The sequence below is a fragment of the Fusarium phalaenopsidis genome (genome assembly GCF_050370095.1).
Source record: "Fusarium phalaenopsidis strain FUZ10S chromosome Unknown contig_32278, whole genome shotgun sequence".
NCBI classification, from domain to species: Eukaryota; Fungi; Ascomycota; class Sordariomycetes; order Hypocreales; family Nectriaceae; genus Fusarium; species Fusarium phalaenopsidis.
The window spans coordinates 1,886,490-1,912,690 of NW_028145417.1; the positions used below are offsets into that span (position 1 = coordinate 1,886,490).

General features: G+C 53.9%; 12 protein-coding genes across 12 annotated transcripts; 8 read left to right on the top strand and 4 right to left on the bottom strand.

The window, feature by feature from the left end:
* Positions 1-496: 496 nt before the first annotated feature.
* Positions 497-2,510, top strand: LRP88_01209 (and other transporter-domain-containing protein; the record flags this gene model as incomplete). Its single annotated transcript, XM_083237901.1, has 3 exons — positions 497-952; positions 1,011-1,731; positions 1,786-2,510. 3 exons carry the CDS (start codon positions 497-499, stop codon positions 2,508-2,510), a joined length of 1,902 nt encoding a protein of 633 aa, XP_083106406.1.
* A 573-nt stretch (positions 2,511-3,083) lies between these two features.
* LRP88_01210 (Alpha/Beta hydrolase protein) lies at positions 3,084-3,818 on the top strand (the record flags this gene model as incomplete). The annotated part of the gene is made up of 1 exon (XM_083237902.1): positions 3,084-3,818. The coding sequence occupies one exon, from the start codon at positions 3,084-3,086 to the stop codon at positions 3,816-3,818; it is 735 nt and encodes a 244-aa protein (XP_083106407.1).
* A 2,043-nt stretch (positions 3,819-5,861) lies between these two features.
* Positions 5,862-7,209, top strand: LRP88_01211 (uncharacterized protein; the record flags this gene model as incomplete). Its single annotated transcript, XM_083237903.1, has 4 exons — positions 5,862-6,062; positions 6,150-6,439; positions 6,497-6,562; positions 6,615-7,209. The coding sequence occupies 4 exons, from the start codon at positions 5,862-5,864 to the stop codon at positions 7,207-7,209; spliced, it is 1,152 nt and encodes a 383-aa protein (XP_083106408.1).
* A 540-nt stretch (positions 7,210-7,749) lies between these two features.
* LRP88_01212 (S-adenosyl-L-methionine-dependent methyltransferase) lies at positions 7,750-8,397 on the bottom strand (the record flags this gene model as incomplete). Its single annotated transcript, XM_083237904.1, has 1 exon — positions 7,750-8,397. One exon carries the CDS (start codon positions 8,395-8,397, stop codon positions 7,750-7,752), a length of 648 nt encoding a protein of 215 aa, XP_083106409.1.
* Positions 8,398-9,639: 1,242 nt separating this feature from the next.
* Positions 9,640-10,496, top strand: LRP88_01213 (peptidase M50B-like-domain-containing protein; the record flags this gene model as incomplete). Its single annotated transcript, XM_083237905.1, has 2 exons — positions 9,640-9,828; positions 9,882-10,496. 2 exons carry the CDS (start codon positions 9,640-9,642, stop codon positions 10,494-10,496), a joined length of 804 nt encoding a protein of 267 aa, XP_083106410.1.
* A 717-nt stretch (positions 10,497-11,213) lies between these two features.
* Positions 11,214-12,109, top strand: LRP88_01214 (uncharacterized protein; the record flags this gene model as incomplete). The annotated part of the gene is made up of 3 exons (XM_083237906.1): positions 11,214-11,320; positions 11,376-11,521; positions 11,577-12,109. 3 exons carry the CDS (start codon positions 11,214-11,216, stop codon positions 12,107-12,109), a joined length of 786 nt encoding a protein of 261 aa, XP_083106411.1.
* Positions 12,110-12,813: 704 nt separating this feature from the next.
* LRP88_01215 (uncharacterized protein) lies at positions 12,814-13,737 on the top strand (the record flags this gene model as incomplete). The annotated part of the gene is made up of 1 exon (XM_083237907.1): positions 12,814-13,737. One exon carries the CDS (start codon positions 12,814-12,816, stop codon positions 13,735-13,737), a length of 924 nt encoding a protein of 307 aa, XP_083106412.1.
* A 200-nt stretch (positions 13,738-13,937) lies between these two features.
* LRP88_01216 (cleavage polyadenylation factor subunit FIP1) lies at positions 13,938-15,082 on the bottom strand (the record flags this gene model as incomplete). Its single annotated transcript, XM_083237908.1, has 4 exons — positions 13,938-14,467; positions 14,531-14,769; positions 14,828-14,880; positions 14,933-15,082. 4 exons carry the CDS (start codon positions 15,080-15,082, stop codon positions 13,938-13,940), a joined length of 972 nt encoding a protein of 323 aa, XP_083106413.1.
* Positions 15,083-15,204: 122 nt separating this feature from the next.
* Positions 15,205-17,053, top strand: LRP88_01217 (uncharacterized protein; the record flags this gene model as incomplete). The annotated part of the gene is made up of 3 exons (XM_083237909.1): positions 15,205-15,530; positions 15,635-16,222; positions 16,273-17,053. 3 exons carry the CDS (start codon positions 15,205-15,207, stop codon positions 17,051-17,053), a joined length of 1,695 nt encoding a protein of 564 aa, XP_083106414.1.
* A 463-nt stretch (positions 17,054-17,516) lies between these two features.
* LRP88_01218 (DNA-directed RNA polymerase III subunit C31) lies at positions 17,517-18,380 on the bottom strand (the record flags this gene model as incomplete). The annotated part of the gene is made up of 2 exons (XM_083237910.1): positions 17,517-18,194; positions 18,261-18,380. The coding sequence occupies 2 exons, from the start codon at positions 18,378-18,380 to the stop codon at positions 17,517-17,519; spliced, it is 798 nt and encodes a 265-aa protein (XP_083106415.1).
* Positions 18,381-18,680: 300 nt separating this feature from the next.
* LRP88_01219 (uncharacterized protein) lies at positions 18,681-19,869 on the top strand (the record flags this gene model as incomplete). Its single annotated transcript, XM_083237911.1, has 2 exons — positions 18,681-18,837; positions 18,917-19,869. 2 exons carry the CDS (start codon positions 18,681-18,683, stop codon positions 19,867-19,869), a joined length of 1,110 nt encoding a protein of 369 aa, XP_083106416.1.
* Positions 19,870-20,150: 281 nt separating this feature from the next.
* Positions 20,151-25,728, bottom strand: LRP88_01220 (Arf family guanine nucleotide exchange factor SEC7; the record flags this gene model as incomplete). Its single annotated transcript, XM_083237912.1, has 2 exons — positions 20,151-24,410; positions 24,520-25,728. 2 exons carry the CDS (start codon positions 25,726-25,728, stop codon positions 20,151-20,153), a joined length of 5,469 nt encoding a protein of 1,822 aa, XP_083106417.1.
* Positions 25,729-26,201: the final 473 nt, after the last annotated feature.

Sequence of the window (26,201 nt, forward strand, 5' to 3'; positions counted from 1 at the left end):
TTCTGCCCTCGACTGTTGACTGTGACAAGCTGCCTCCCTGCGGAGGGGGCCGGTCAGGTAGGTGCCCATCTGTGAGGGTATCGTGAGATTCTGGCCACTCCTGGGGCATCGTGGCCTTTCCCACTGCCTCGTGATTCACCTTCAGCCATTGAACAGGAAGGAGATACCTAACAAGTCAAACCTACGATACAGGAAGCTACCATGGATCTCAACCATTAATTCTTCAACATGCTTCAAACTCTTCGTCGCTTGCACACGTCTGCGTTGAGAGACTTTGACGCCTTGCATCCTCGCTGCGCAGCACAGCCAGAGTTTATTCCACCGGTCCTCGTCGCCAATGCCGAAGGCCCTTGAGTTTCTTTTTACCTAGTATTTTCTATATAGTCCCTACCTCCCCCAGTCCCCAATCACCCTGTCCCCATACCGCGCCGTTATCCAACAGCTTCAGATCAAGCACAGTTTCTGAAACCGAAACGACATCTTCTGGCTCCAGATCATGTCTCAAAGCGCAGAACCTGGCCAGACAGGCACTGGCGATAATAACCCCAGCCTAAGCTACCACTGGGCAGGCCGAAAGGATGCCCCTCGCGAGTCCCTCCACAACAATGCCAACGAGCCGGCCAACGATGCCCCAACGACTGTCCTCCAGAACCCGCTGGCTGATATGACCGAAGAAGAGCTCATTGCCGATGCCAGCGGCCTGTGTTTGCAGAAGGGCCTACTCGAGCACATCGACACTTTCCGCAAAGCAGCCCTTCTGGCTAAGGTTATCAACGTACCACAAGGGTTCGAGTCGATCGACGCTTTGAGCGAGGCCGAGAAGGAGATTCTCCGCTACGAGGAGACACACCGCTGGAGAGCTCAGCCCAAGATGCTCTACTTCCTTTGTGCTCTGTGTGCGGGATGCGCTATTGTGCAGGGCATGGACCAGACGGTCATCAATGGCGCTCAGGTATGAAGATTGAGCCGCCCTTGGCCTAGATGGATGAACTTTGCTGAAATGAATCTAGAGCTTCTACTTTGCCGAGTTCAAAATCACCAGGCATGCGCTGATCGGCCTGACCAATGGTGCTCCCTATGCTTCGGCCGCACTCATCGGATGCTGGCTCAATGCCCCCCTGAACAACTGGTTCGGACGCCGTGGTACCATTGCCTTCTCTTGCCTCTTCGCCTTTGTCACCGGTATCTGGCAGGCCGCTGCCAACACATGGCTCTGCTTCCTCCTCGGTCGCTTCACACTCGGTCTCGCTGTCGGTGCCAAGTCAAGCACCACTCCCGTCTATGCTGCCGAATGCGCCCCCAAGAATATTCGTGGAGCCTTGACAATGATGTGGCAAATGTGGACGGCATTTGGCATCATGCTGGGACTTGCTGTCTCAATCGCTTTCCAGAACCTGAAGTATCCTAACGAGTTCGCCCCCTGGCGATGGATGATTGGATCGACATCCCTTCCCCCGCTGATCGTGGGATCTCTTGTTTACTTCCTCCCTGAGAGTCCTCGTTGGTACATGGACAAGGGAAACTTTGTTGAGGCTTATAAGTCGCTTAGAAGACTCCGCAAGTATGATTTGCAGGCTGCTCGCGATATGTATCTTGCGTGGAAGTTTCTGCAGGTCGAGGAGCGCTCTAAGGAAGGCCACAGCGTATTCAAGGAGTTCTTTAGTGTCAGGAGAAACTGGCGAGCTGCTCAATCTTCCTGGTTTTGTATGCTGATGCAGCAGTTCTGTGGTGGTATGTACCTCCTAAACTTCCGATGAGTAATGAGCTGGGCTAACATGATCCTAGTCAACGTGATTGCGTACTACAGCACCAAGATCTTTAAGGATGCAGGATATACACAGTCGCAGGCTCTGCTGATCTCGTTCGGCGGCGGTGCTATTAACTGGCTCTTTGCGTTGCCGGCAATCTGGACAATCGACACCTTTGGCCGCCGAAACCTTCTCCTGTCGACGTTCCCTCTCATGAGCATTTGTCTGTTCTGGACTGGCGCAAACTTTTATCTCCCGGAGGGACCTGTCCGCTTGGGGCTTCTTGCGACTGGCATCTACCTGTTTATGGCTGTGTACTCCCCCGGCCTTGGCCCGGTTCCATTCACGTATAGCGCGGAAGCGTTCCCGCTGCACATCCGGGCTCTGGGCATGGCTTCGGCGACATCTATTACGTGGGCCTTTAACTTTCTCCTCAGTTTCACGTGGCCTTCTATGGAGGCTGCCTTTACAACATCGGGCGCCTTCTTCTGGTATGCGTCATGGAACATGTTCGGTTTGGTCTTTGCATACTTCCTCCTTCCGGAAACCAAGGCTCTGTCACTGGAGGAGTTGGACTTTGTCTTTAGCATGCGCAACAGAGACCACGCTAAGTACTACGTCAAGCGACTGGGCTGGTGCACAAAGAAGATCATGGGCCGCAACCCCGAGTCCATGCCAGCGCTATACCGATGGGAAACAACTGCGACAGAGACAGAGATAGAGGTCAAGCCAAGCAACGGGGAGAGCAGCAACTCGGCCTGAAGGTCGACGATGTTGATCCACGATGTTGTCTACAACTGATTCTTGATTATATGTTTTTAGTGAGAGGAATTGCATACGCAGTTGAGGTTCACTGGGGCGTTTGGGAAGTTGAATACCGCAAGAGTCATGGTCGAGCACGGCTTTGCACCGTGGTTGGGTAGTGGTTTATTAGGTAGTGTTTAATCTCGTAATATTATTACGGTAGATTTACTGTGCCTCACTGTGAATTCGTGCTATTGAGAAGTAATCTCAACTTCTGTGGTCAGGGTAGGTTGCCTTGTTCATTACGGATGACTAACATGGAGGTTTTCTTCATCTGCACAACCAGGGGTTTTCATCACTTTGACACTAACCAAGCAAAGACTGGCTGGCATTACCGAAGAAGCGGCCTTCATTTTGGCCCGTGAAAGCGCCACCCGACCAACCGGCATGACAGATGACGATCATCAAGTGCTAGACCAGCCCGAAGCAACCGGCTTCCGCTCGGTCCAAGCCCCGGCTACGACGCCGTCGAACTTGACGCAGGGAGACGGACCGGCGCATGTGCTAGACCACCATCCCGACTATCCTCATATGCATACGATAGTCTTTCTGCATGGCAGAGGCAGTGACGCGGAGGAGTTTGCGGAGGAGTTGATGGACTCGTCCCGCCTATCAGATGGGCGGTCGTTGCAGGAGGCGTTACCGGGCTGGCGGTGGGTTTTCCCCGCTGCAAGGCAAGTCTGGAGCGAAGTGTTTAAAGAGTTTATGCCGATGTGGTTTGAGTTGAGGGACGGCAGGGATGGGGATGGGGATTCCGAGGGGCTGAAAGAGGCGGTCACACATGTGAGAGGTATCCTGCAGGCGGAGAGGACGGGATTGGAGGACGGCAAGGTGATTCTGGGGGGCATAAGTCAAGGGGGAGCGGTCGGCATGTGGACGGTGCTGTCATTGATGGGCGAAGGGAATGGTGATGATGATCCGGGGAAATGGCTGGGTGGGTTTGTGGGGAGCAGCACATGGATGCCGCTTGGAGATGATGCTGAGAAGATGCTGGACGGAGATCATCACAGCTCTGAGTTTGTGGAACACATGATGAAGTCATTTCCTCAGCGACAGTCAATCATCCCTGTTCTCATGGGACATGGCGTTGACGATGCTTATGTCGACGTCGACCTAGGGCGACAAGCAGCGCGCATCCTGAGTCGAGTTGGGTGCAGTGTTGGCTGGCGAGAGTACACAGGTGCAGAGCAAGAGGGTCATTGGTTCAAGGTGCCCGAGCAGATGGACCACATTTACGAGTTTCTGAAAAGCCTGGAAGCGCAGTAACAAGACATTTTCGGATATAAAACTCACAAATCTATCGGAATTGCCACGCAGCATCCTTGAATGTCAAAAATTTTACTCGGGACCCGCGGAAATAATGACCATCCTAGTTAAGTTGACAGTTCCGAGGCTAGTGTAGGGTCCTTTGTGCCACTCCGGAATGTTTTATTCGAGTCATTTGCAGAGAGTGACAGGAAAAATTACTAGAAAAAAAAAGAAAAAAAGATCTTGGGGTAACATTGCGCGACATGATCCTTGTCTTGTCAAAAGAAAAAGGGCGCCTTCCCCTGCAGCAAGAATGCGTTTTAAAAACTTCCATGTGAAAAACTGGATGCTTGCCTGTTTAGGCAAGTGCCCTTCAAGCTCTGGGGCACTTGCACTTGCACCACCAGACTTGTGCTCAAGTTGGCAGGAACAAGTGTTTCCATTACGGATAACCTCAGTTGTGGCCCATGACCGTGCGTCGCTCTTTCCAAAACCGAGCTTTTGGTGCCTCAGGTTGTGCCTCAGGTTCAACTCCAGTCCGGATATCATGATGGATCCATCCATTCTCTTGCATCTCGATCTACTAACAAGTAATTTCCCTTCAGACCAAGCTTCGAGTTTAGCGATGCCATGATCATGGCCCAACATTCTCGCCGTGCCGTACGTGATGCCTGACACTATCGGAGCACAGGCCCGTCGTCTTGCAAACTATTCAACACTCGCCCGGACCTGCTTGCTCTTCAGGTCCACACGGCCGAGAAACAACCCGTCATGGAAACCTCGACACACGACTTTTCGAAAGGAAATCCATCGACAGGGTCACCTTAAAAAAGCCACGAGGCCCGGCCCCCATCCGGACGAATGATCGGCAGCACCAACAAAGGCGCCCCTGAGACGACTTTTTTTCCCTTCCGTACCCTTCCCCTGGGCGGCACGGCCCTGATGCCCGTCATCTTTGTGTGAATCGTACGGTGGCGTGTGACGGTCCTTGTGCCCGTTTGCCTGGTTGAGCCAGATGCATTCGTGCCTGGATATATGACATTTGCCGAGAGATGTCCTGAAGCAAGCTATGGTGTGTGCTTTGACATGGACCGTGTTGCTTTCTTGTCTTGGAGGTGATCTCGACTGCTTTTGTCTGAGCAGCACTTTAACCCACAGCACGGGCTGGGCCGACGGCCAAAGAAGTGAGGATATCCTGGCATCGAATTTTTATCTGCAGGACCGTCTTGAACCAACAAATAGCTGTCGATGGCGTCTGGTTGGTTCATCAAGTGTTAAGTCATAGCTTACACCACGTCTTCGGTCCTTCTCGTCTCCATCAGTGTCGAATCTTCTCATCCAGTTACGCCCTGATACCAACCGAGTCTCGTCTTGCAGGACCCATCACCTTCTGCAACCTGACCCCAGTCTGCACTCTGCCCTGCCTCTCATGACACCCCGGCCTCGGATCGCTCTTTGAAAATCGCCATCCATCTCAAGGCCGCGGAGTCCCCCGCCCCCTCCCTCGGGCCCTTGGACTCCTCCGGACCAAACCTTGTTCGGACATGCTCCGTGAGGCTGCCCGGCCACATAGCCTCGAGTCGGCAATCAACATCATGGATCGAGTTAATGCCTCCGATGCGCTCGGCCACTAGTCTTAGTCGTCCCTTGTCCTGGGGCCCTGGATCTCCACCGTTTCATCGACCACCGATGGCGTCCTTCTAGCCGTGGTTCTGTAAGCCATCACCCAAGCCAAGCCGAGCCTAGCAGAGCCCACCGTCATGCGACGCCGGGCATCTCGAACTGACTCCCCATAAACCCAGACGCGCATCCATGGATGGATGGATGGTTTGCAGACGTGGCCCCGTCGACTGAGAATCTTGGGATGCCATGCCCTAGCCTAGCTCCTGTTTCCCAGTCCGGTCGTGGAGGCGGGTCGACGTGGAGGCGAAGATGGAGACCGACTCACTGTAGTTATAATGATGCTTCCGCAGCTCCCACCCCCGCTCCCGCCGGTCTTTGCTCTTATTCTACTGTTTTAGAGCTCTGGTTTCTTGATGCTCACTTGAGCGTCTCAGCACCATGCGTAACCCGCCTCCAGAGGTGATGGCCTCATGGCCTCACCCGAACTACGACAACCCGGATCACCGTGGGCCCGCCCTGCTCATTGTCGAGGTGTCCATCATGTCGGTCGCTGTTCTCACTCTCCTGGCTCGACTCTATGTCCGGATATTCAAGGTCAACAAAAGTGGCCTCGATGACTGGCTCATGTTGGCTGCCATGGTAAGAATCTTCCCCAGATCCGTACCTCGGCTCGTCCAACGAGCATGTGCATGGTGATCGGCGCCCCCCTGCTAACACTTGGGTTAGGTTTTCGGAATTGGCGTTACAATCTGTGTGATACTGGCGGCTCAGATGTACGGATGGAATATTCATGTGTGGGATCTGAAAGAGTCCCAAGCTGTCAAAGGTCGACAGGTGTCCATCGCCGCCCAGACACTCTTCTTGTTCTCTTCCGGTCTCGCAAAGAACTCGATCCTCGTTTCCTATCTCCGGATTGCTCCGGCTCACTCATGGCTTCGACGCGTGACCTATGGATCGATCGGCCTGGTTACCGCCTTGATTTTTATCTTTCTTATTGTGCTTTGGACACAATGTCGGTATGTTCATGGATACACGCCGAGCTGTTCACTAGACTCAACGACTGACTGTTGCAGGCCAATGTCTGCTTATTGGAGCTTGACAGGCGGTGATAGCTGCTCTGCGGAAGGCCCCAGTGTGCTGTAGGTTTCTCAACAGCCCCTTGCTTGACTTGTCATTGACCCCTTGTAGGAGCCAAGCTATTACCACAGTTGTTACCGACCTACTCGTCTGCGCTATCCCTCTACCAACACTATTCAAGTTGAAGCTACCGCTTTCGCAACGCATCGCTCTCATTGTGGTTTTCTCACTTGGCCTTGTTGTCGTCTTCGCGGCCTCGATGCGCGCATACTGGACACACTACGTGACGGACGAGACCTACGATGTCACCTGGGAGGGCTTCTATCTTTGGATCTGGACCGCGGTAGAGGCGAACTTGGGCGTCATCTGTGGTAGCGTACCGGCATTGCGCCCACTCTTCAGGAGCATCTTTCGGTCAAAGAGCAGCAGCTACTACAACAAGACAGGCTCGCACGCTTACCCGCCTGGCACCGCCCAAGGAGGAGTAGTGACGGTTATCACAAGTCCTAAAAAGGCTAGTCGGACCTGGACGGACAGCCTGCAGCGAGGGAGCAAAGGGGTGAGGATTCAGGACGACCATATCGACATCGAAGCGGGCACTTTTAGTGGCGGAAAACGACACAAAGACACCGACAGTGGGACGTCGACGCTTGAGATGGATACCTGGCCGTCGCGAGAGCAACCAAGATCGTGGCCGTCGGGCTCATAGTGAATTTTTGGCATGTTTGGCGTTATGGCAATCCGGGAATCACGAAAATAGTATTTATGAAGCAAGGGAAGGAAATCACAGGACATCCAGCATGACAGGCATGGAAGGGACATAAACCACGGCGTTCTATATGGACATGGTATAGTATGGTTATCGCCAAAAATAAATGCTCCCTTTTTATCTACCAGACTCCTTCAAAGAATGCTCCAACTATATTCGCCCTCTAAATGCTTCTGTCTCGTCTTGATGCCCATCTGAGGTTCATGTGTCGAGAAATATCAAGCTAAATTCGGGCATAGGGTTACTTCGTAGGATTTAAAGCTCCTTGGCGTGGCTTTGAATCCTTCGGCAAGCCGAGACGACCCAAACGCTTTGACCCGCCTCGCGAACTCGTCAAGTTTGATTGTCCAGAGGCGAACCGAACCGAGAAATCGGGGGGGGGGGGTCGCGAACAGGGATCAGTGTTTCCATCCTATCCCTTTGGTGTGTATAATACACCCTTGATAAATGCCCGGCCTGCATGCATCGCGCGCCGGCGCATTAGCCTTCCCCGGCGGGATTGTCGTCCATTGCGGCGGGTGAGTCGAAGGGCGTGTCTCGCTTCGGGCGGAGGATATAGCACCAGTAGTATAGGTCCGGATCATGTGGCAGTAGTTTGGGCGTGGGAACCTTGGCGAGAACCTCGATATCAAAAGGCAGGTCATCAAGGTCGAAGCGCGAGGAGGAATAGCTGAGGGAAACCCATACACCGCCATCGGTGAGACAATTCCGGATGCCGGCGGCCATACGGCGTAGCGGGGTCTCGCCGGCGCACGAAATAGCGTCAACGGTACTCTTGTCGACGATGAGATCAAACTTTTCTTTTAGGTCAAGCTGTGTGGCATCTTGAACCTCGTAGCGCATTTGCACATCCCCGAATGCCTGAATCTCAAGTTCGCGGCCGCGGTCAATGGCGAGAGGCTCGTAGTCGACATTGAGAAGGTTGCGGAAGCCCCGGGCCCGGAAGTGATTTTGAAGGTCGCTGGTGCCAAAGCCGATGTGGAGGATCCGGGCCGTGGCCGGGTCCAACCGTTCGAGAACCGGCTCGACTAGCGGCATGAAATCGGCCGACTTGACGAGCCACTCAAAGGCCTTTTCCGAGGCGAAGCGCTTGTGCCAGTAGCTCTGCTTGTCAAAGTCGGCTGGCATGATGGCGGCGAGTGCAGCTCGGGTGCGTTGGAAGATTGGGGACGAGGGCTCCAGGGGCGGGATCTGGGGCGCGGCGGAAGAGATGGCCATTTATAATTACCCGGGGCTCTTGGGCTAGGTTATATCTTATCAATGCAACTCACCACCTTCCAAGGGTCAAGGGGCCGTGTATCATGAGGATTGAGATTTTGCAAATCCTGACCGAGGGGGGGTGGTTTTCGGATCCACAGAACTGGGATTGTTGGAGAAGGACACGGGATAGTCATAGGGGGCGACCCAGAAGAAATTGGAGCCTTCATGGTGGCTTCTTTTCGTCTCCAAAGCAAACAATGGTTTAGCTATATTGTTGGTGATCTGAATAGCGTTGATACTATGGACTTTGCGACCGTGGCGACTGGCGTTTGCAAAGTGAACAAGATGTCTAGTATTGTGATGCGATGCTGAACGGAAGCCATTCCGGAGGATTTTTTGCACGTTTGGATGTGGACTTTCGGCTCAAGTGCCGAGCGAGAAAGACGGTGACCAGGATGAGCATGGCCAGTCATGGCCGAGAGTGACATTGGTAAGATTCATGATGCTCAGGAACATTGTCACGGAGTTGTTCTGCATTTGGATGGTTCTCACGGTTGAGGGTCCATCAGGCAATGAATGATTGGCTCACGGAAAGAAAATGGGTTATGGTTCAAGATGGTGGTTACAAAAGAAGAAACAAACTTCTAAAGAACCCTTGATGGATGGACCCTTGATCATAAACTCGAGCGTTCCTGTCCGTGGGTGAAGAAAAGAAAAACTGTCCGGCGCGCGGACGATGACGTCGCCCAGCTTCAACAAAGGCATGATTGGCAGGGGCTGGCCGAAAACCCCAGCCCTATTAATATCTGACCAATTACGGACCATGAACCGTTACCTTCCAGCCACACTCGAGTGAGGCGCTGTTTCAGCTCCGCCTCTTTTCGAGTGCCGCGTCAACCTCCAAGCAATCTTGGCAAGAGGAGGAAGGATTACGAGGCGCTCCCGCGTGATGGAGGGGGAAGTAAAAATCCTACATCTGCAAACAAACTTCTTTTTCAGACCTCGCATCATTCTCGATTTGTCCAACCTATAATCCTTTCTCTCGTTCGTTCCTGGCTTAGCGACCTGTCTAGACCTTGTTTACATTGACACCTCGAGGGCGCATAAGCCCCATCTCCTCCGCAACAGAGTAAACAGACGAGACTCAAAGAAAGAAAGAAACAAACACGTATGGCTCCCGCACCGTCTAGTGAGCCCTACGGCATCGGCCATGGCGTCGCCAACAGCCTGCTACGGCGTGATCTTCAGAACCCTACGCACACGCAGCAGGTGACGCTGGGCATCATCGCCGTCTACGTCGTCGTCATTGCGATTCTATGGAACGTTCCCTATGTCCGCATGGTTCTCTGGCCCTTCAAGGTACGTTTTGTCTACAGTTATTATTTGACGGAAATGTAGCTGACTCTGTGCAGATGCTGGTCATCGCCTTTCACGAATTTGGACATGCCATCACGGCTGTGCTTACTGGAGGCAAGGTCAAGTCCATCAGCCTCGACCCCAACGAAGGAGGTGTCACGCACATGATTGGCGGCAAGAGTGCCATCACCCTACCAGCCGGCTATCTGGGCTCCTCGATTATCGGCGCTCTCCTGACCTTTTGCGGTTTCAACATCGTAGCTAGCAAAGTAGCCAGCATCGTCTTGGCTGTCTGCTTTCTCCTGACCCTGTGGTGGGGTAAGCGAGACTGGCTGACGATCCTTACTATTCTGCTCGCCGTCGGCCTCCTCATCGCCTGCTGGTTCATTTCACACGCCCAGGCCCTTCGCTTCGTCGTGCTCTTTATCGGCGTCATGTCATCACTCTACAGCGTGTGGGATATCTGCGACGATCTAATCCTGCGTAAAGTAAATTCTTCCGACGCCAGCGTTTTCGCCAAGAGGTACGGCGGCTCTTCTCAGTGCTGGGGTGTCATCTGGTCCATCATTTCAGTTTGCTTCATGGCCGCTGGCATCGTTGCTGGCCTGGCTGCCTTTTCTCAGTCGTTTGAGCAACAAGAGAAGGACTCCCAGAAGTTCATCCCCACCTAGACGGGTGATTGTCTACAGCAAAGGATTGGCGTGATTTCTCTGCCTTGGTTGTTTTATTCACCTATATTGGGGGACAGACAGTTTGAAAAATCGGCGGACACAGTACCTGGAGTTTTGACTATTGCTGGATTTGGTCATGATAATGAGGATCAAGATGGTTCGAGAGCTACAGGCTCATAATGAAGAGAGATAGATGTGTACTACAAGTCGCTAGAGGTTGAGAGCGAGACCGGATTGATACCCTCCAAGAATGGAATGGATCTTGTTTCCATAGGCAAACATTGTTTCACTTTACTTTCTGATTGCCCTCGTGAGTTGCCGTCGATTTCTCTCAGTGCCATCATTCAGGGAGGACAATGTGCAGCATCTGTACCACCAGTTTGCAAAATCTCCGTTCAAGTGATGAACCCTCATCACCACTTGAGTCGGTCCTTCAACTCAGCCGTGTCTGACGAACCCCCTGTGGTACCATTGTGACTTGTTCAAGGCGACAGCTCAGCCTCATGAAACGTGATTGACCGCGACCGACTTGTACAGTTTCCAGAGAACGTCAGCTGACTGCTTCGAAATCAACATAAGAATAGAAGAAGTTTCCTCAAGGAAACTTCTTCTTAGATAAGAACAAACTTGACAAGTAGACTCCACGTGTACTACAAACCTCGAGAAAGAATCCCCGTATCTCTCAACATGACATCGAACTTTAACCTCCCTTGCGCGATGACCAGAATCGCGCCTCCATCCGAAGAGGACTATTCCCACGAACCTTCCAACCTGAGTCTCTGCGGGGACAGTTACTTCTTCAGCGGACGCTTTAGAAGCTATGGGTAAGGATCCTGCGATATATGATGCAAGTGGTGTGTTCCTGACTTGTTCTCTCAGCCGAGTCCTTAAAGCTGTCGAGGAAAACAATGAACTGGACTTTGACCATGTGAACGGAGAGTTTACCACCGAGTACATCGTGCTTGGACCCAATGAACGATACTTTCGCTGCAGACGTATCCGCGAAGGCGAAGTTGCCGCCATGAGTGAGTTTCTCCCCTTCCCCTCTCTTAGATACAGTCTTGTGCTTATTCTTGTTAGACAGCAGTGACTTGGAAGACTACGAAGAAGTTACCGACTTCTGCGATGACCACCAAGTCGAGCGCCCAGCCTTTCTCTGCTTTGGCCCCAACGGCACATTCTACATCCGTACCGTGAACGACGAAGAGAAGTGGAATCTCCCTGCCGACACGGTCCGCGACGCTCTGCAGGTGACGCCAGGCGCCGCGCAATCTGGCGCTCAGAGTCTCTGGCTCGGCGCGGGGGGCTCGTGGGTGGTGCAATACCGCGACGGCAGCTTCCGCTTTGATCTCCGGGGTCGGTACGACAATCTAGAGGGGGCACTGCGACAGGCTCAAGAGGACGGCGTCCGCATCAGTGGTCTTGCCCTGAACCCGCTCGATGCGGATTCGTATGCTTGCGTCTTTAGTGACGGGGTGGTTGAGTACGAGGCCGGACAGGCTGGATTCGATGGAAAGGAATTTGAGAAGTGGTGTGAGGAGAACTTTGAGCTGAAGGAGCTTCACAAGCTGTTGGCTGAGATTTCCGAGGTCGCCAGGAGTAACTGGCCATGAGCTATCACGGTCATAACATGATTGTGCTTGCAATCTTGGGGTACTTATATCATGGTTTGCCATATAAACCACTCTCTAGATAAAGAAAAGATCCGAATGAGAGAAACCTGACATGCAGACATTAAAACGACCACTATGTACTTTCTTGAATTGTTCGCACCGCATCGGTGGGCAAAGTGCTGCCTGCCTCAGGTGTTTCCCGTGGACGTGACCAGATTCCTAAAACAATAATTTCAGAATCTGATATAGAGCCCATACAGCATATGTCAGTACTGCTTATATGTACAGTGCATGGCTTTTCCTACAGCCAGATAATCCCCAAACTTCCACAGCGCCCAGCCTTACCAATCAGCCTCAGCTCCGTAAACTACCCCACACACCCGGCAGACTTGTCGAAGCTATAGGCCTTGTCTCCGGGGGCTCGACTTCTGGTGACGATTTTGGCAAAACCTGCCAACTTACATATCCAAGATGTGACGCTTCATGGCGGAGGCTAGGGAGATTATTGGTGGCTACTGAGTAGATCCTGGCCAACTCTGTAAGATGCTGACAGCGGCTCCTTAGGAAGACGACTAAGCTAAGGCATGTAAGCGCCCGAATGGAGGAGGTAGTCAAGTATAAAAGACTCTCACCATGACGTTGCGTTTAGTTTCAGATAACCTCTCACTGTGTCTACAAGGCGCGTAAGCATCGGAAACCTCACAATGGCCTCAACCAGAACCCTCTTTCAACTTTCCTCGCAGCCAACATGGTTCGAGAACATTTCCATCCGGCCAAACGGCACCATCTTAGCAACACGCCTCGACGTCCCCGAAGTCTGGGCCGTTGACCCTACCAACTCTTCTGGCTCTCTCCTGTTCCGAATTCCACTCCCCAAAGATGTCCCATCGCAGGCACTCACCGGCATCTGCGCCCTGCGTCCAGATGTGTTTGCCATCGGTGCTGGCATCTACGACATGACAGGCGGCACGGGGGCTAAGGCGGGTAGCTTCAGCGTGTGGCTCGCAGACTTGACGGGCCAGGAGCCCAAGGTTACCAAAGTGACCGACACACCTGAGATTGCCATGATCAACGGCATGGCAACGTGGGATGAGAATACGGCTCTGGTTACAGACTGTTTGAGCGGCAAGGTGTACAGGCTCGACGTCACATCTGGAGTGTATGAGATTGCACTGGAGGACGAGACCATGGAGATACCTGCCGGTGCACCCTTTCAGGTTGGCATCAACGGTCTCAAGGTGCATCACACGCCTGAGCAGATCCACGTTTACTACACCACCACGACCCGGTACTCGGTGTACCGCATGCCCGTCACACATGAACTAAAGCCTGCAGGCCCCGTGGAGACGCTTGCTTCAGGGGTCGTCCCTGATGACCTCGTCGTGGCACACGATGGAACTGTCTACGTGTGTACCAATGTCACAAACACCGTGGCGCGGATCCCACCAGGTGGAGGGGATGTGGTGACAGTCGCAGGAGAGTCAAAGGCCATGACACTTGCGGGATCGACGGCGTGTGTGTTTGGTGAAGGGGAGAAGGTGCTCTACGTTGCCACAGCTGGAGGCAATGCGACTCCCGTAGATGGCAAGACTGAGCCAGCCAAGGTTGTAGAGGTGAGATTGGACTAGGAGAACAAGTTCAAGGCAGAAAGATGTTTTAGAGACGACTATTCAAGTCTGTAGCTCAGTGATATTCTCACTCGAGTCAGTTAGGCCCTTAATGACCATTCTATCATCGTCCCATGCCTATCGGCAACAAGCCCCAACGCCAGGTTTCCCCAATCCGTAAATCGACAAAGTCCATATTGTTACGATTGCAATGGCAATGATCACCACCTTCCACGACGTCCACGACCTCCGCCAAATCCTCCCCGTCCTCCACCTCCACCTCCACCTGACATGTTCTGTTCGTATCCAAAGTTGCTCTGGTTCCCACCGAAGCCACCTCCAAAGTTGCCTCCCTGGCCTCCTTGGCTGCCTTGTCCTCCAGCACCACCAGCATTTTGCATACCGGCAAACATGGCATTCATCTGGCTGGGGTCCATCTGACTTGGATCCATGCCCGAGGCCATCATCTGCTGCATCATTGCCTGCATCTCAGGGGGCATGCCGTCCATTCCGGGCATACCAGCAGCCGAGTTGCCACCGCTGCCACCACCTGGCATGGCCATGCCACCCATCATCATCATGTTGAACTCGTCCATCATCTTCTTATTGTTCTGGGCAAAAACATCGGCGCCGAATTCACCTCGGACTGCTTCTTGCTTGGCGGCGTAAAGTGCCCACGTAAACTCGTCAAAGCCGTAGTTGAAGTAGTCGCTGATGTCCGTACCAGGCTTGCGCCACGGCTTGTCGTTTTCTGGGAGATCTTTGTCGCGTCATGTTAGTCTTGGACATGGAGCCAAGGAGGGCTTCAACCAACCTTCGTCAATGTTGACTTGCGTGATGGGCTTCCCTGAAGCAGCGTGAACAGGAATCGCGTTGACGTCTATCGTGGATTTTGAGGCAGCGGCTGAGGTCTTGTCGGCGCTGGGCGCAGCAACGTTGACCGAGCTGGATTGTCGCGACTCGCCTTCCTTCTTGACAGGTGCTGATTGTGACGGCGAGTCATTCGAGGCTGATCTTTGAGGAATATTCCGAATATCGCTATATTTGGATTGGCTATTCACGTGGTTGACCGGTCAGTATTGCTCCTCGGCGCATTCAGAGTTTCACGTACGAAGGAGGAGCTGGTTTGGAGCCATCTTTTCGTTCGGTGATGATGTCAATATCCTACAATGGCGTGTTAGGGAGCGTGTATGGTACGGAGTAGCAAAGCACCCACTGAGTCGTCATCATCCTCGTCCATGGCCGCACCCTCATCTTCCTCTTCACCTTCTTCAAGATCGTCTGCCTTGGGCTTGTCGTCTGGGGTTGCGCTCTGGGCCTTGGGCTCCTCAGGCACGTAGAGATCGTCGTCCTCATCGATATCCATGTTGGCGACCATTAAGACGAGAAATTGAGACTGTTTTGTAAAGTGGGTGGTGAAAGAAAAGAGTGGTTGCAAGCTGGGTGTATATATGTACAAAGACGTCAAGCTCCAAGCTCTCGAGGTCCATGAGCTACCCGGCGCGCCGAAATTTCTCCGGGCATCTCCTTCACCGTCGCCGCAGGTACCGACCGAGACTTACCTACGCTCACCTTGAGCCCAACTGGTCCAAGCGCCAATCCAGACCCAAACAGCTTTCGCTAGGCCTCTCAAGCTTGGAACATTTTACCCTGTCGCAGCCTCGCAACACGGTCGTGTCGCGTGAATCCAGCCTCCAAGACAGTGTCGCGCTTGCTCAAGGAGCCTCTTCTGTTGCCCTGAGCATGTCATTGACCCGTTCAGCAAGCGGCCCAGCAGGCGGTCTAACCATCAACACCGGCGCGGCCAACGCCTTGTAAGCTCCACACCAAACCAAACAAAGCATCCACCCAGCGACCGACTCAAGACCTCAACCATCCTTCACTTTTGCTGACCGGTGCGCTTTCCTCTTGTCTACAGCGGCGCCACCGCTTCGAAGCCTTCAGCTGCCGGTACTCTGTTCGGTTCAGCTGCGAATACCCCCAACAACACCACGACAGCGCCAGCCGGAGCAAGCGCCATGTCGACGGCGGGAAGTCTCTTTGGCGGCGGCGCGCAAAAGACGGGGACGGGTCTTTTCGGTGGAGCGGCAAGCACTACAGCTTCAACTGGTGGCGGCCTGTTTGGAAATACCCAAGCAGCGACTCCTGCGCCTGCAACGGGCGGTCTCTTTGGGACTGCCCCTGCGACGACCACGACCACAACAGGAGGCCTGTTTGGCAACACAGCTGCGAAGCCTGCGGCGACTGGCACTGGTCTCTTTGGCAACACTGCCGCAGCAACACAACAGACCCCAGCAGGAGGTCTCTTGTCCGCGACGACCACGGCCACTTCACTAGGTACACCAACTCCTACGGGTCAGAAGCCAGCAGGAGGCGGTCTATTTGGAAACCCTGCTACTGCCCAGGCGGCACCCGCCACAGGCACGACAGGTCTCTTTGGTCAGAAGCCAGCGGGAGGTAGTCTCTTTGGAGGTGCTGCGCCCGCTCAGCAGGCTACAACGGCACAGTAAGTTTGTTCCCTTTTGAGATATGGGCAGTCTCGCTGACCCATGACAGAAATACAAGCACATTCGGTCAGCCGGCAGCTCAGGTATCGGCCGTCCAAATCAACTACGACAACATCCGCCATCGAACACGCTTCGACGACCTGGCCAAGCCCGTACAAGATGAGATTGCGCTGCTGGACAAGGGCATCCAGAGGGTGATCAAGATGCGGGACGAGATTGGAGAGTTCATGCCGCAGCACGAAAAGGATATTGAACAGCTCGGTCGAGATGTCAGCTTTGTCGAGTCCAAGTTCCGGATTGTCGACGCGGCCCTCAACAACGATGTCAACACCGTCAAGAATTTGCATGACCAGACACGGAAGAACGCGGCCGATGCCCGGCTGTGCTTCCGCGGCGCCGACAACCTGAAGCTGCCGGCGCACTACCACCAGACGGGCCTCTTTGCCAGCCAGGCCCCGACGGCCAACTCGAACGGAGGCGACGCCGCGTCTACGCACGCAGATGCCCAGGATCTCATCACCTACTTCAACCGCATCTGCGACGACATAGAAAAGTCAAAGGCCCGTCTCGACGAGTACCGCGGCAGTATCGAGCGTGATATGCCCGGCGTCGAGAACGGCCTGTACGAGCAGATCCGCTCCCTGCGCGATCGCAGCACCACGAGCATCGTGGTGCAGGACAAGCTGAACGAGGTGCTCCTAGCGCTGAGGGATACGGGCAACGCCATTATTTACCAGGCTGGGCAGATTGCCGACACGCGCGAGCGACTGTCCCGACTTCAAGCGGGTATTGTGGACAGTGGAGTGTATGGTCTGAGCATGAACGCCTGAGCGGACAGGAGAAAGGGGAGTGCTTGTTAGAGATTGTTGGGAGGTAATATCAATCAATCAATATATTGGGTATCGCGAGAGCTCGATTTCGAGAATAAGGGGGATTGGTCATAGAGGCCTCGTGTATCGTTGGAGTGTAGCAAGATTCTTGAAGGAGGCGTCTTTATGACATGTACGAATATACAACACAAAAACCTTGACAGGGCTTGAAAGACTGGGAGTAGGGTGAGCACAAATTGGACAATTTACCATGGAAGAAAGCAGATGATCAGTCATCTTCCGGTCATGAAGCTATCAGTGAAGCCATACATAGTGGCCAGACTGTGATGAAACTCTCATTATTTCTTCTGCCTCTCGCGCCCGTTGGATGGATCGCGGGGCGTGGGTATCAAACCGATTGAATGCCGTGATAAGTAAGTATACAAAAAAAACCGTCGCTTTTTATCTTTTTTTTTTGTCCTCTTTAAAACGTCCCTTCTCCGTCGCCGTCATCTCCGTAGTCGTCTCCAAACTCGTCGCCGTTATCAAAGTAGTTTTCTGCATCGTAGTCGCCCGCGTCTTCATCGTCGTACACCTCATCTTGATCATCCTCATCCACGGCCTCTTCGTCCTCAAGATCGGCAATCTCGTCGCCCTCCTCCTCCTTAAGAGCCTGTAGACGCTCTAACAAGTTCTTGCCCTGCATCTCATCTTCACCGTCACCAGCCAGACCAAACGCCTCCTCGGCGCTGGGCAGCGCGCTGATGCTGCTGAGCTCAAGCTTCCGGCGCTTGAAGCCCTTGACGCCCAGTCCCCCCGTGGTCGCTGCGGCATCGATGGTGTCGTACAGCTCGCTGGGGAAGAGCTCGCGGCAGACAGGGCGGTTGGACCAGTCGGGTAGGGCGCGCTCCTCGCGGACAAACTTGTGCGAGTAGGTGGGGACCGCGGTGAAGGGGTCGAGCGAAGCTTTGCTCTTGACGCCGAAGCGAGCGTTGGCCTGGGCTTGTCCGTAGTGTTTTCTTGGAGCTGTCGGGTCGTTGAGAGCTGTGCGCTTTGAGGTGTATAGAGGAGAACCGTGGATCTGTCGCCGGAGGAGGAGCAGGTGTTGTACGGCGGCTTTTTCGGTTGTCGCGAGCTGTCTAGCAGTCGGAACGACATATGGCTAACAAATGTTAGTAGAGCTTCTTTCGTCTATCGTTTATCAAGGGCATATCGAGGCAATACGCACAGGAAATAGCTCTGAGGGTCGCGCATCCGGTTCTTCACCCGTATCCCAAGGCACATTGGGTCTACCACCTCGTCCACCACCTCTTCCACCACGGCCACCTCCTCGACCGCCTCGAGACATTGATGAGATCGCGCAAGCTCGTACAGAACTGGAGAGTATTGAAGCAAAAGATGTCGAGCGTAATCTGGTTATAAGCTGTTGTTGTCGTTGCGATGATGAGTATATTCCGCGTTTGAAGGTTTGACGCAGAATGGATTTTTTGCGGGGGCCGCCGAGGAAGGGAGCGGAATTTCCTCCGCCATGACGAATGCCCCGCAGGGTGCCTGTCAACTTGCAGCTTACATAGCTCCCCTGCCTAGAACAACACCAGAGAATACATCACGACTTTTGACAAATACAACATCGAAAGAGAGTTTTATCATGACGGAGAGACTCGTACCTGAGTACAGCATGCAGGACGGAACCTTGCCCGTCACGGGCCTTTCAGAGTTGCAGGCGCATCTTGAGGAGCTGGTGAATGATCCAGCGACGCCGTTCAACCCCAAGTTATTTGACGACGTTGAGCTTCAGCTAAATGGTGCGTCTCTTCTCTCTTATACTCCCCCAATAATCAATACACATCTTCATCTGTCGATTAAATTGCTAACTCATGCTAGAATCCAACATTCCTCCCCTCCTCACAACTCTGCTCCCTCCTCTCACAACAATCCTCAAGCAGACAACCCAAGACCCAACCCCCCTCCTCTCACTCGCCATCAAACTCCTCTCTCCCCTAAACTTTTCTCGCTGTCTCACCATCGCGGACCCTCCATCACTTCTCGCCGCCTTGCGCTCTCCCCTTGCTGGCGCAAACCTCCTCGCTCTGGCCATCATCCACAAAGCTGCTCGTACTCCCGGTGATGCCGCCATCTTGAGCACCATTCCTGATGTTGTTGAAGAGGTTGTGCGGAGATGGCTCGACAGCCCAGATGTCGGCGTCGGTGAACGTGCCGCAAGAGTTCTGGGTGATGTTCTAGAGACAGACTGCGATGTTATCGTCGAGGGTGAGGGCGTAAACGGCGTATCAGCTGCGACCAACGGCATCTTGGGCAACGAACTCGTCAAGCGCCGTGTTCCTGGCCACGCACGTCTTTGGCGCCTCCTCTTCCTCGACCGTCAGTTCATCACCCTCGTCACCACTCTCTGTCGGCCCGAAACCATCGACCGCCAGGCAACCCTCGCTCAAGGCCGGCTCCTGCGCATCCTCCCCCGTCTGGCCGCTCTCAACCCCCGCGCCCTATCAACGACGCCTTTCCCGGACATTCTCTCTTTGCCTGATGCAGCTGCTGAGCCGGCTGGCCATGGGCTGCTGCAGTGGGCTGCGTTGACTATGGTTGACACCACGGACATGCTCATGCACCTGAGTCTCATCGACTTTTACGAGACGTTTGTAAGCATCATGCGGGTCGCGGGCAACTCGGCAGACAAGGACAAGGTTGTGCGCGATCTGGTCAAGACGGCTGCTGGTCGCGATGATCAGCTCAAGGCTTCCCTAAGAGGACTTCCTGATCGGACAGTTGAGGAGGAAGCGGTGCCCTTGGCTAGGTACATCAGCCAGATACTCGACTAAGACCCAGAGAACCAATTTGTATGATACCCAAGAAAATGGCATGATATTAGACACGGAACGGAAAAGATACAGGTATTCATCTTTAAAACTCGACCACATAAAACATGCATATATTGTCACATCCGGTATAAGTCATACTACAAAACCCCCCAGGCCGGCCTACCGCCGTCTCGGACAACCTAGGGTTATCTAGATAAATGCCATCAAAAATCAACATTCTCTATTATTCCATCCAACGCCCCGCGCCCCCTCACAGTCAGCAGCCGTCGAGGGACTCGCTCCTACAGCATCCTCCGTGCGTCCGCCTCATGGTCTGCAATTGTGCCTTCCGTAGTCCGGCTCACAACGCTGTCCCGTCGATCGTCACCAGGTCGAGACATGCCCTCGATTCCCAGGCCAACCTCTCCAACTCGGCGCAGCACTACCAAGAGTGCCGCTCGCAAATCAGGAGTGAGGTCCTTGATGAGCAGATCGATCGCCAAGGGGTAAAAGTCAGGGATGTGTGTCTTGAAGGCGTCCTCGGGGAACGTCGCAAACCCCTCCAAAACATCAACCACAACCGGCCGCCAGGCAATGATGTTGCGATGCTGGCTCTCATCCTCCAAAGTAGAGTAGCTGTGAACAATGTCCTTGCACAGAGGTACCAGAGCAGCCTCAACATCAGGCCGGCTCTCCAGTCGCTCCGGTGCGTTATCCGCAAACATGCGGAAGAGGATCGAGATGTATGTGGCAGCAGATCCGCTCTCCTGCTTCAGGAGGTTGGGGGGCTGCTTCATAAAGCCCTCTCGCCACAGCCTCATTCGGAGCTCCTTATCTTCGTTGAAGCGGCGAGCGAACTGGAAGGATCGCTTGAGCAGTGCCATCAGTCGCAGGAGCTCAGTCGATGGGATATGTGTGTAGACGGTGTCGTTGCTAAACAGCTCATTGACTGTCTCGATCATGAGGAGCTGAAGAACGCAGCGGGAGATGATTCGGTTGAAGAATCGTCGCCGAGCTGCCGTCACAACAATCGGCTGCTGCTGAAGGTTCGATGATGGCTTGAACTCTTCCAATGGAGCTTGGGGGCTCTCTGCCGTCGGTGTGCGCAAGTCCTCCTCGGCCTGTCGGGGAGACAACGGGGGCGCGATCGAGTCATCGTCGGCCTCCTCGGTGCCGTTAATCTTGAGCGACTTCTCGTCCACCGGAACATCGGTTTGAGGAGTGCTGGAGAAATCGAGTCCGTTGGGCGGAGGCTCTATCGACGCCGTTGAGTTGATTGCTGTGGCGGTGAATAGCTGATACGCCGTTGTTCGCTCAAACAGCTCGCAGAAGGCGCCGACAAGCTTTGTCCAGTGCTGGGGCTTGAACTTGGTGACATTCTTCAAGATCAGCTGCTGCAGGCAATTGCTTCCAATCCGAGAGATAGTGTCGTTCTCTTGGCAGATGCAGAGCGCCAGGAGCTCCAAGAACCTGTCCAGCATGTACTCCAAGGCATCAAAGTAATGCGTGAACAAGGTGATCATGTTTCGAAGCGCTTGAATCATAGTGGTCGACAACCAAACTGAGAGCTCCTCGTGGTTGAGAACGTTGCTCATCTCTGGTCGAGACCTCAACACCATGAAGATGGGGTAGAGCTGCTGTCGCCACAGAATATCCCAGAATTCGGATGGGAAGTCACCGCCATACCTGAGCAAGGTTTCAAAGAAGTACTCGAGAGCATTTGAACGCACCTCCAGGTCCTCGCCTGTCATCAGGACGTCATGGAAGGCGAAGAGTACAGGGAACCAGTAGCCCTCCTCGACCGATGTATTTGATCGGGATCGCTTGATCTCGGGTGGCTTAGGGGCTCCCTCTGGGGCAGCCGTCTTGTTGTACTTTTGCGACAACGGGCACTCGGGTGTCTTGAGCATAGCAGGAATCAGAGACTTTAGCAGCTCCAGGGCTGCCAGGCTCTTCTTCTGGAACTTGAGGTTCTTGGAGAACTCGGTCAAGCACACAATGAGGTCGGTAAACGCGCCTTGAGAGATGACAACACCAAACTTGGTCTTGTACACTTGGTTGACATTCTCGTACGCCAGGTTGACGATGCTCTCGTATGGCTCACGGGCCGCCACCGTGAAGACGCCAAACATGGTTCTCCAGCCTGAGCGGATGTTATCTCCCTTGGCCTGGATCATCTGGATCAGACATCGCAGAACCATATCCTTGACCGTGACGTTGTGCGAGTTAGCAAGCACATGCTCAAAGGGCTTCAAAAAGTCCTTCTGGAACTTGAAACCCGCCAGCTCCTCAATCTCCATGAAGCGCATTGACAGCTGACGCAGCGAGTCGAGGGCAAAAAAGACAATGTTCATGTTGTTATGGCATCCCACTCGGTTGAAATGCTCACCAAAAACATCCCAGATATTGCTCCATTCGAACCTCACACGATCCATGTTGTAGTAGCTGATCTCGACAATCTTCTGCAAGCTGTACGTTCGGGGTGAGTCGTTGGACCCTGACACCTTGATCTCATCCCAGCTGACCTCAGTCAAAGCCTTGGCGAAGTGAACCATAGCCTCACCGGTGAGGTTTGCCGTGTTGGTGAAGATGCGGTCGACGCTGCGAATCACTTCGTCTGAGCGACTCTCAAGCGCAATCTCGGTTGAGAAACCCTTGGATCCGGCGGTGCCTGACCTTTGCCGAGGCCTCTTGGACTGGGTTGAAGACCGAGAGTCTGAAGTTTCTGTCCTTTGCGGAGGCAGGAAACGGGCCTTGGAAACATCGGGAATAGCACTCTCGTCCACGCCGCCTGAAATAAGCTGCAGTCGGTCCAACTGGCTAATGCACATCAAGATGTCCTTCCAAGAATCTCGAAGAACGTTGCCCTCAGTCTGTCCCAGCTCGAGGATGACCTTGAGAGCCTCAATATTCTTGGCCAGGATTTCCTGCGGGTTGTTCAAGTTGGTGGCATTCTTCAACGCTGACATGAAGGCCTCCCTGGGAGTGGAAAGGTCAAAGAGGCAGGCAATCCTGGTAGCCAGCTTCATGCCCTCTAGGCACAGCTTGTTGACCTCGAGGTTATGAGATTTTTGAATCTGGCTCGAGAGGGTCCAGAAGATGGACATCCAGGTCACGTCGAACATGGGTCCAACATGCTTGAATGAGGTTGCCTCGATGTACTTGGGGCCACTCTTGGTGGCGTTCCGGCGCTGGCTCTTGAACAAGTTCTTGAACAGTTGCTCGGAGCGTAAGGCAATCTCTTCCGACTGCTGTACATATGCTTCTCTTTGCAGATCTCGGCCAACGTTGGACAGAGCCTGACCAAGACCCGCAGCAATGCCAACTGATGGAGCTGGGGCGTTGCCAGCCGCCGCCGCCGCATCACGCTCACTCTTGAGCACGATCTCGTTGGCTGCAATCTCATCATAGATGCCCAGGAGGTAGTCATCGGGCAAATCGGCGTTGTCGTTAATACCGCGATTATTCTTGATAAACTCCTCCTTGCTCATGCGTTTGGCAACCTTGACACTGTGGAGATCAGTGTTCAGGAGAATGACCGAATAGGCGAGGACATAGGCAGTATCGGCGTTGGCAAAGGCGTTGGGGTTGCCCAGAACATAGCGCTCAGCAAACTTGAGCATGAAGCGATCAATCTTCTGAGCTTCACCTGGCAGACGGAAGGACTGGAGGAACTGGCGCAGAGCATCAACAAAGCGCCGCTTAGCAAACTCCATTGTGTCGACAAAGGCATGCATGGTGTCAATGTTGAACTGGTCACCCTCACCCAGGTACTCGCCAATCTGGGCCTTATCGAGCTTGTCTTCCTTCAACAAGAACTCGGCAATGTCCTTGGGGCTTTCACTTGCGATGAAACCATCACGGAGCAACAGCTTGATTCCCTTCTTCGGCTTGAAGTTGAACTGCCTGATGGCGTTTGTCAAGGCCGTCTTCCTCGCCTTCTCCTTCTCTAGCTGATCGGGGTCATCCTCGAGTATGGGAGTGGATGGTGGAAGAGGCGTCTCAATACGGGAGGAGCTATCGTTGATACTAGGATCGATAGACGGTCTGATGTAATCCAACGACGCCTTGTTGTCGGTGTTTTCGTTCCGCGCGGGTTCGGCATCGCCCCGGATCGGGGCCGACCAGTTCACCAAGGACCGAAGAGTCTCAACCAATGCCTCAATTGATAGTCGCTTAATGGCGTATTCCTTGGGGTAGTCGGGCTCAGGCTCCTGGTGCGGTGCGATGTGGGCAACAGTCAAAGGAGGTGGCAGAGTCGCCTTGAGCTGCCACTCGCTCGCAGGGTTCGTCTTTGCCCGCATCTCTTCATACACTTGCTCGTGGATGGTGGTGATAGTGATAGGGGTGGTGGAGAACTTGGATAAATCCTCGATGATCGTCTGATAAATGTTGTCGACGGTCTGATCGCAGTCGTAGTTAAGGTAGATTTCGACCAAGGCCTTGGGGTCGGCGCAGAGTCGGTTAAGCACAGTGACGAACTGAAGCTTTTGAGATAGGGGCGCCGTCTTCCGGGCCAGGAGGGCGAGGTAGATCTCGTTGAGGAAAACCTCAATTTCTTTCTGTAATCTGTGTAAGCTACTTGCGACTTGCGCGCCTGATCCGACAAAAACTTGCCTTGAAATCGGCTCGCATATACTTGAGCATCAACCAAAAGATCTCGCAGCTGACATTAAATATCCTGTCGACCGAGCTCGCGCCATTGCGAGTGATGCTGAGACAGAGGTAGAACTTGATAGCTTGAAGGAAACTCGTAGGTTCGTTGCTTTTAGAATTCTTAATCGTACACAAGGGCGAAGTGAAGACGGCAATGTTGTTGTTGAGGAGGGTGTGGATGAGGTGGAGGGAGATGAGCTTGGAGCGCATCGGCTGGCCGCGGACATCGTAGAGCTGATCGGGTGGCAGAACCTTGGTGGACAGGTTGCAGAAGGATCGGAAGACGAGGTAAGCATCGCGGATGTAGACCTCATCCTCGGCGTCCAGCACCTCGCCATCTTCTACTGACCCAGAATCGTGTCCCGTGTGATCAGAGGCTGAAGCATCTGCCTCCTTATGATGCTTGAGTTGGGTGACCATGGTAGGTCCATCTCCAAGATTCGAGTCGTCGAAGCTCTTGCGATGTTCGAGATCCTTCAGGGTGAGCTTAACAGCGCTCTCTGAAGGCTCTACAGAGGCGGAAGCATTATCCGGCGTAGCGGGCGAGTCGTCGCGGTCATGGCCATCGTGGGCGCCGTTGGTCGAGTCGGCCTGGTCAAAGGTGACATTGCTAGAGCCATGCTTTAGGTTCTCGAGGTTCAGACGGGCCTCCTTCATGTGCAATCTCGTCTTGACACGCTCAAAGACAGTACCGACCATCTGCGTCAAGGTACCCTGTGCGACCTGCTGGTTGGCGGTGCTCCGCGACAGCAGGAAGACATTGTAGACTTGGCGCACGGCCTTGAGGAGGCCAGCGCCATGGACGACAATCTTGTCATTGAGGACAGCGGCAAGCAGGGACTTGACAATCTGTAGCTGAATCTCGACAGCGGTCGTCTCGCCCTGGAAGCAGTTGCAGATGGTATCGATGGCTCGCTCGATCAGGGGGGGAGCAGGTTCGGCGCCCTCTTCGGTTCCCTCGGGAGGGCTGCCCGGGACGGAGAAGTATGAGTAAGAAATAAGCTTTCCGATGCAGTCGAGGGCAGTCGTGGTAAGCTGGACATTGGTAGATCGCGAGGCCAGCTGCAGAGGAGCGAAGACTATCTCGGGGTCGGGGAGCTGGTCCTGCTCCTTGATGGCATCGAGGGCCTTTGTGGTGGACTCGGCCAGCTGCTTGTTGCGCTGGGCATCCTTGGACGAGGCAATGGCCTCGAGCGAGGACACGACGAATTTGAGGGAGCTCATGAGGGAGCGCAGCGGGGACCAGCGGCCATTCGGCAAGGGAATGCGGACGAGGTCGAGATGGTCGAGTCGAGTCGGGGGGAGGAGGATGTTGCAAGGTTGACGTCGCTCTCACGGGGCAATTAAAGAAAGGAGACAGCGGCGGCGCGGGAGAGGCGAGCTAGAGCTCACGAACCTCTTGTCTGTTTGAAACGGAATATTGCGTATGCACGCAACGAGGTTAAGGATAATGACCAGCAGAATAGTAAAGTTTGCCTCTTCTCTTCAAGTCGAGACGATTATAAACAAAATAAACAAACGAGGCCAGGAAATGTTGGTGCCTTGAATCTTCCTCTTGGCCTTCTCGACGCTGGCTCTCAGAGCTAGGGATGGTACTTTACGAAGTGGACAGCGTTTCCAGTGGAGGCTCCGCCAAAAATGAGCTCCCCCCGGCCCCGAAAAGATCCCCCAATAGTCCTGCCAACCGACCAATCACA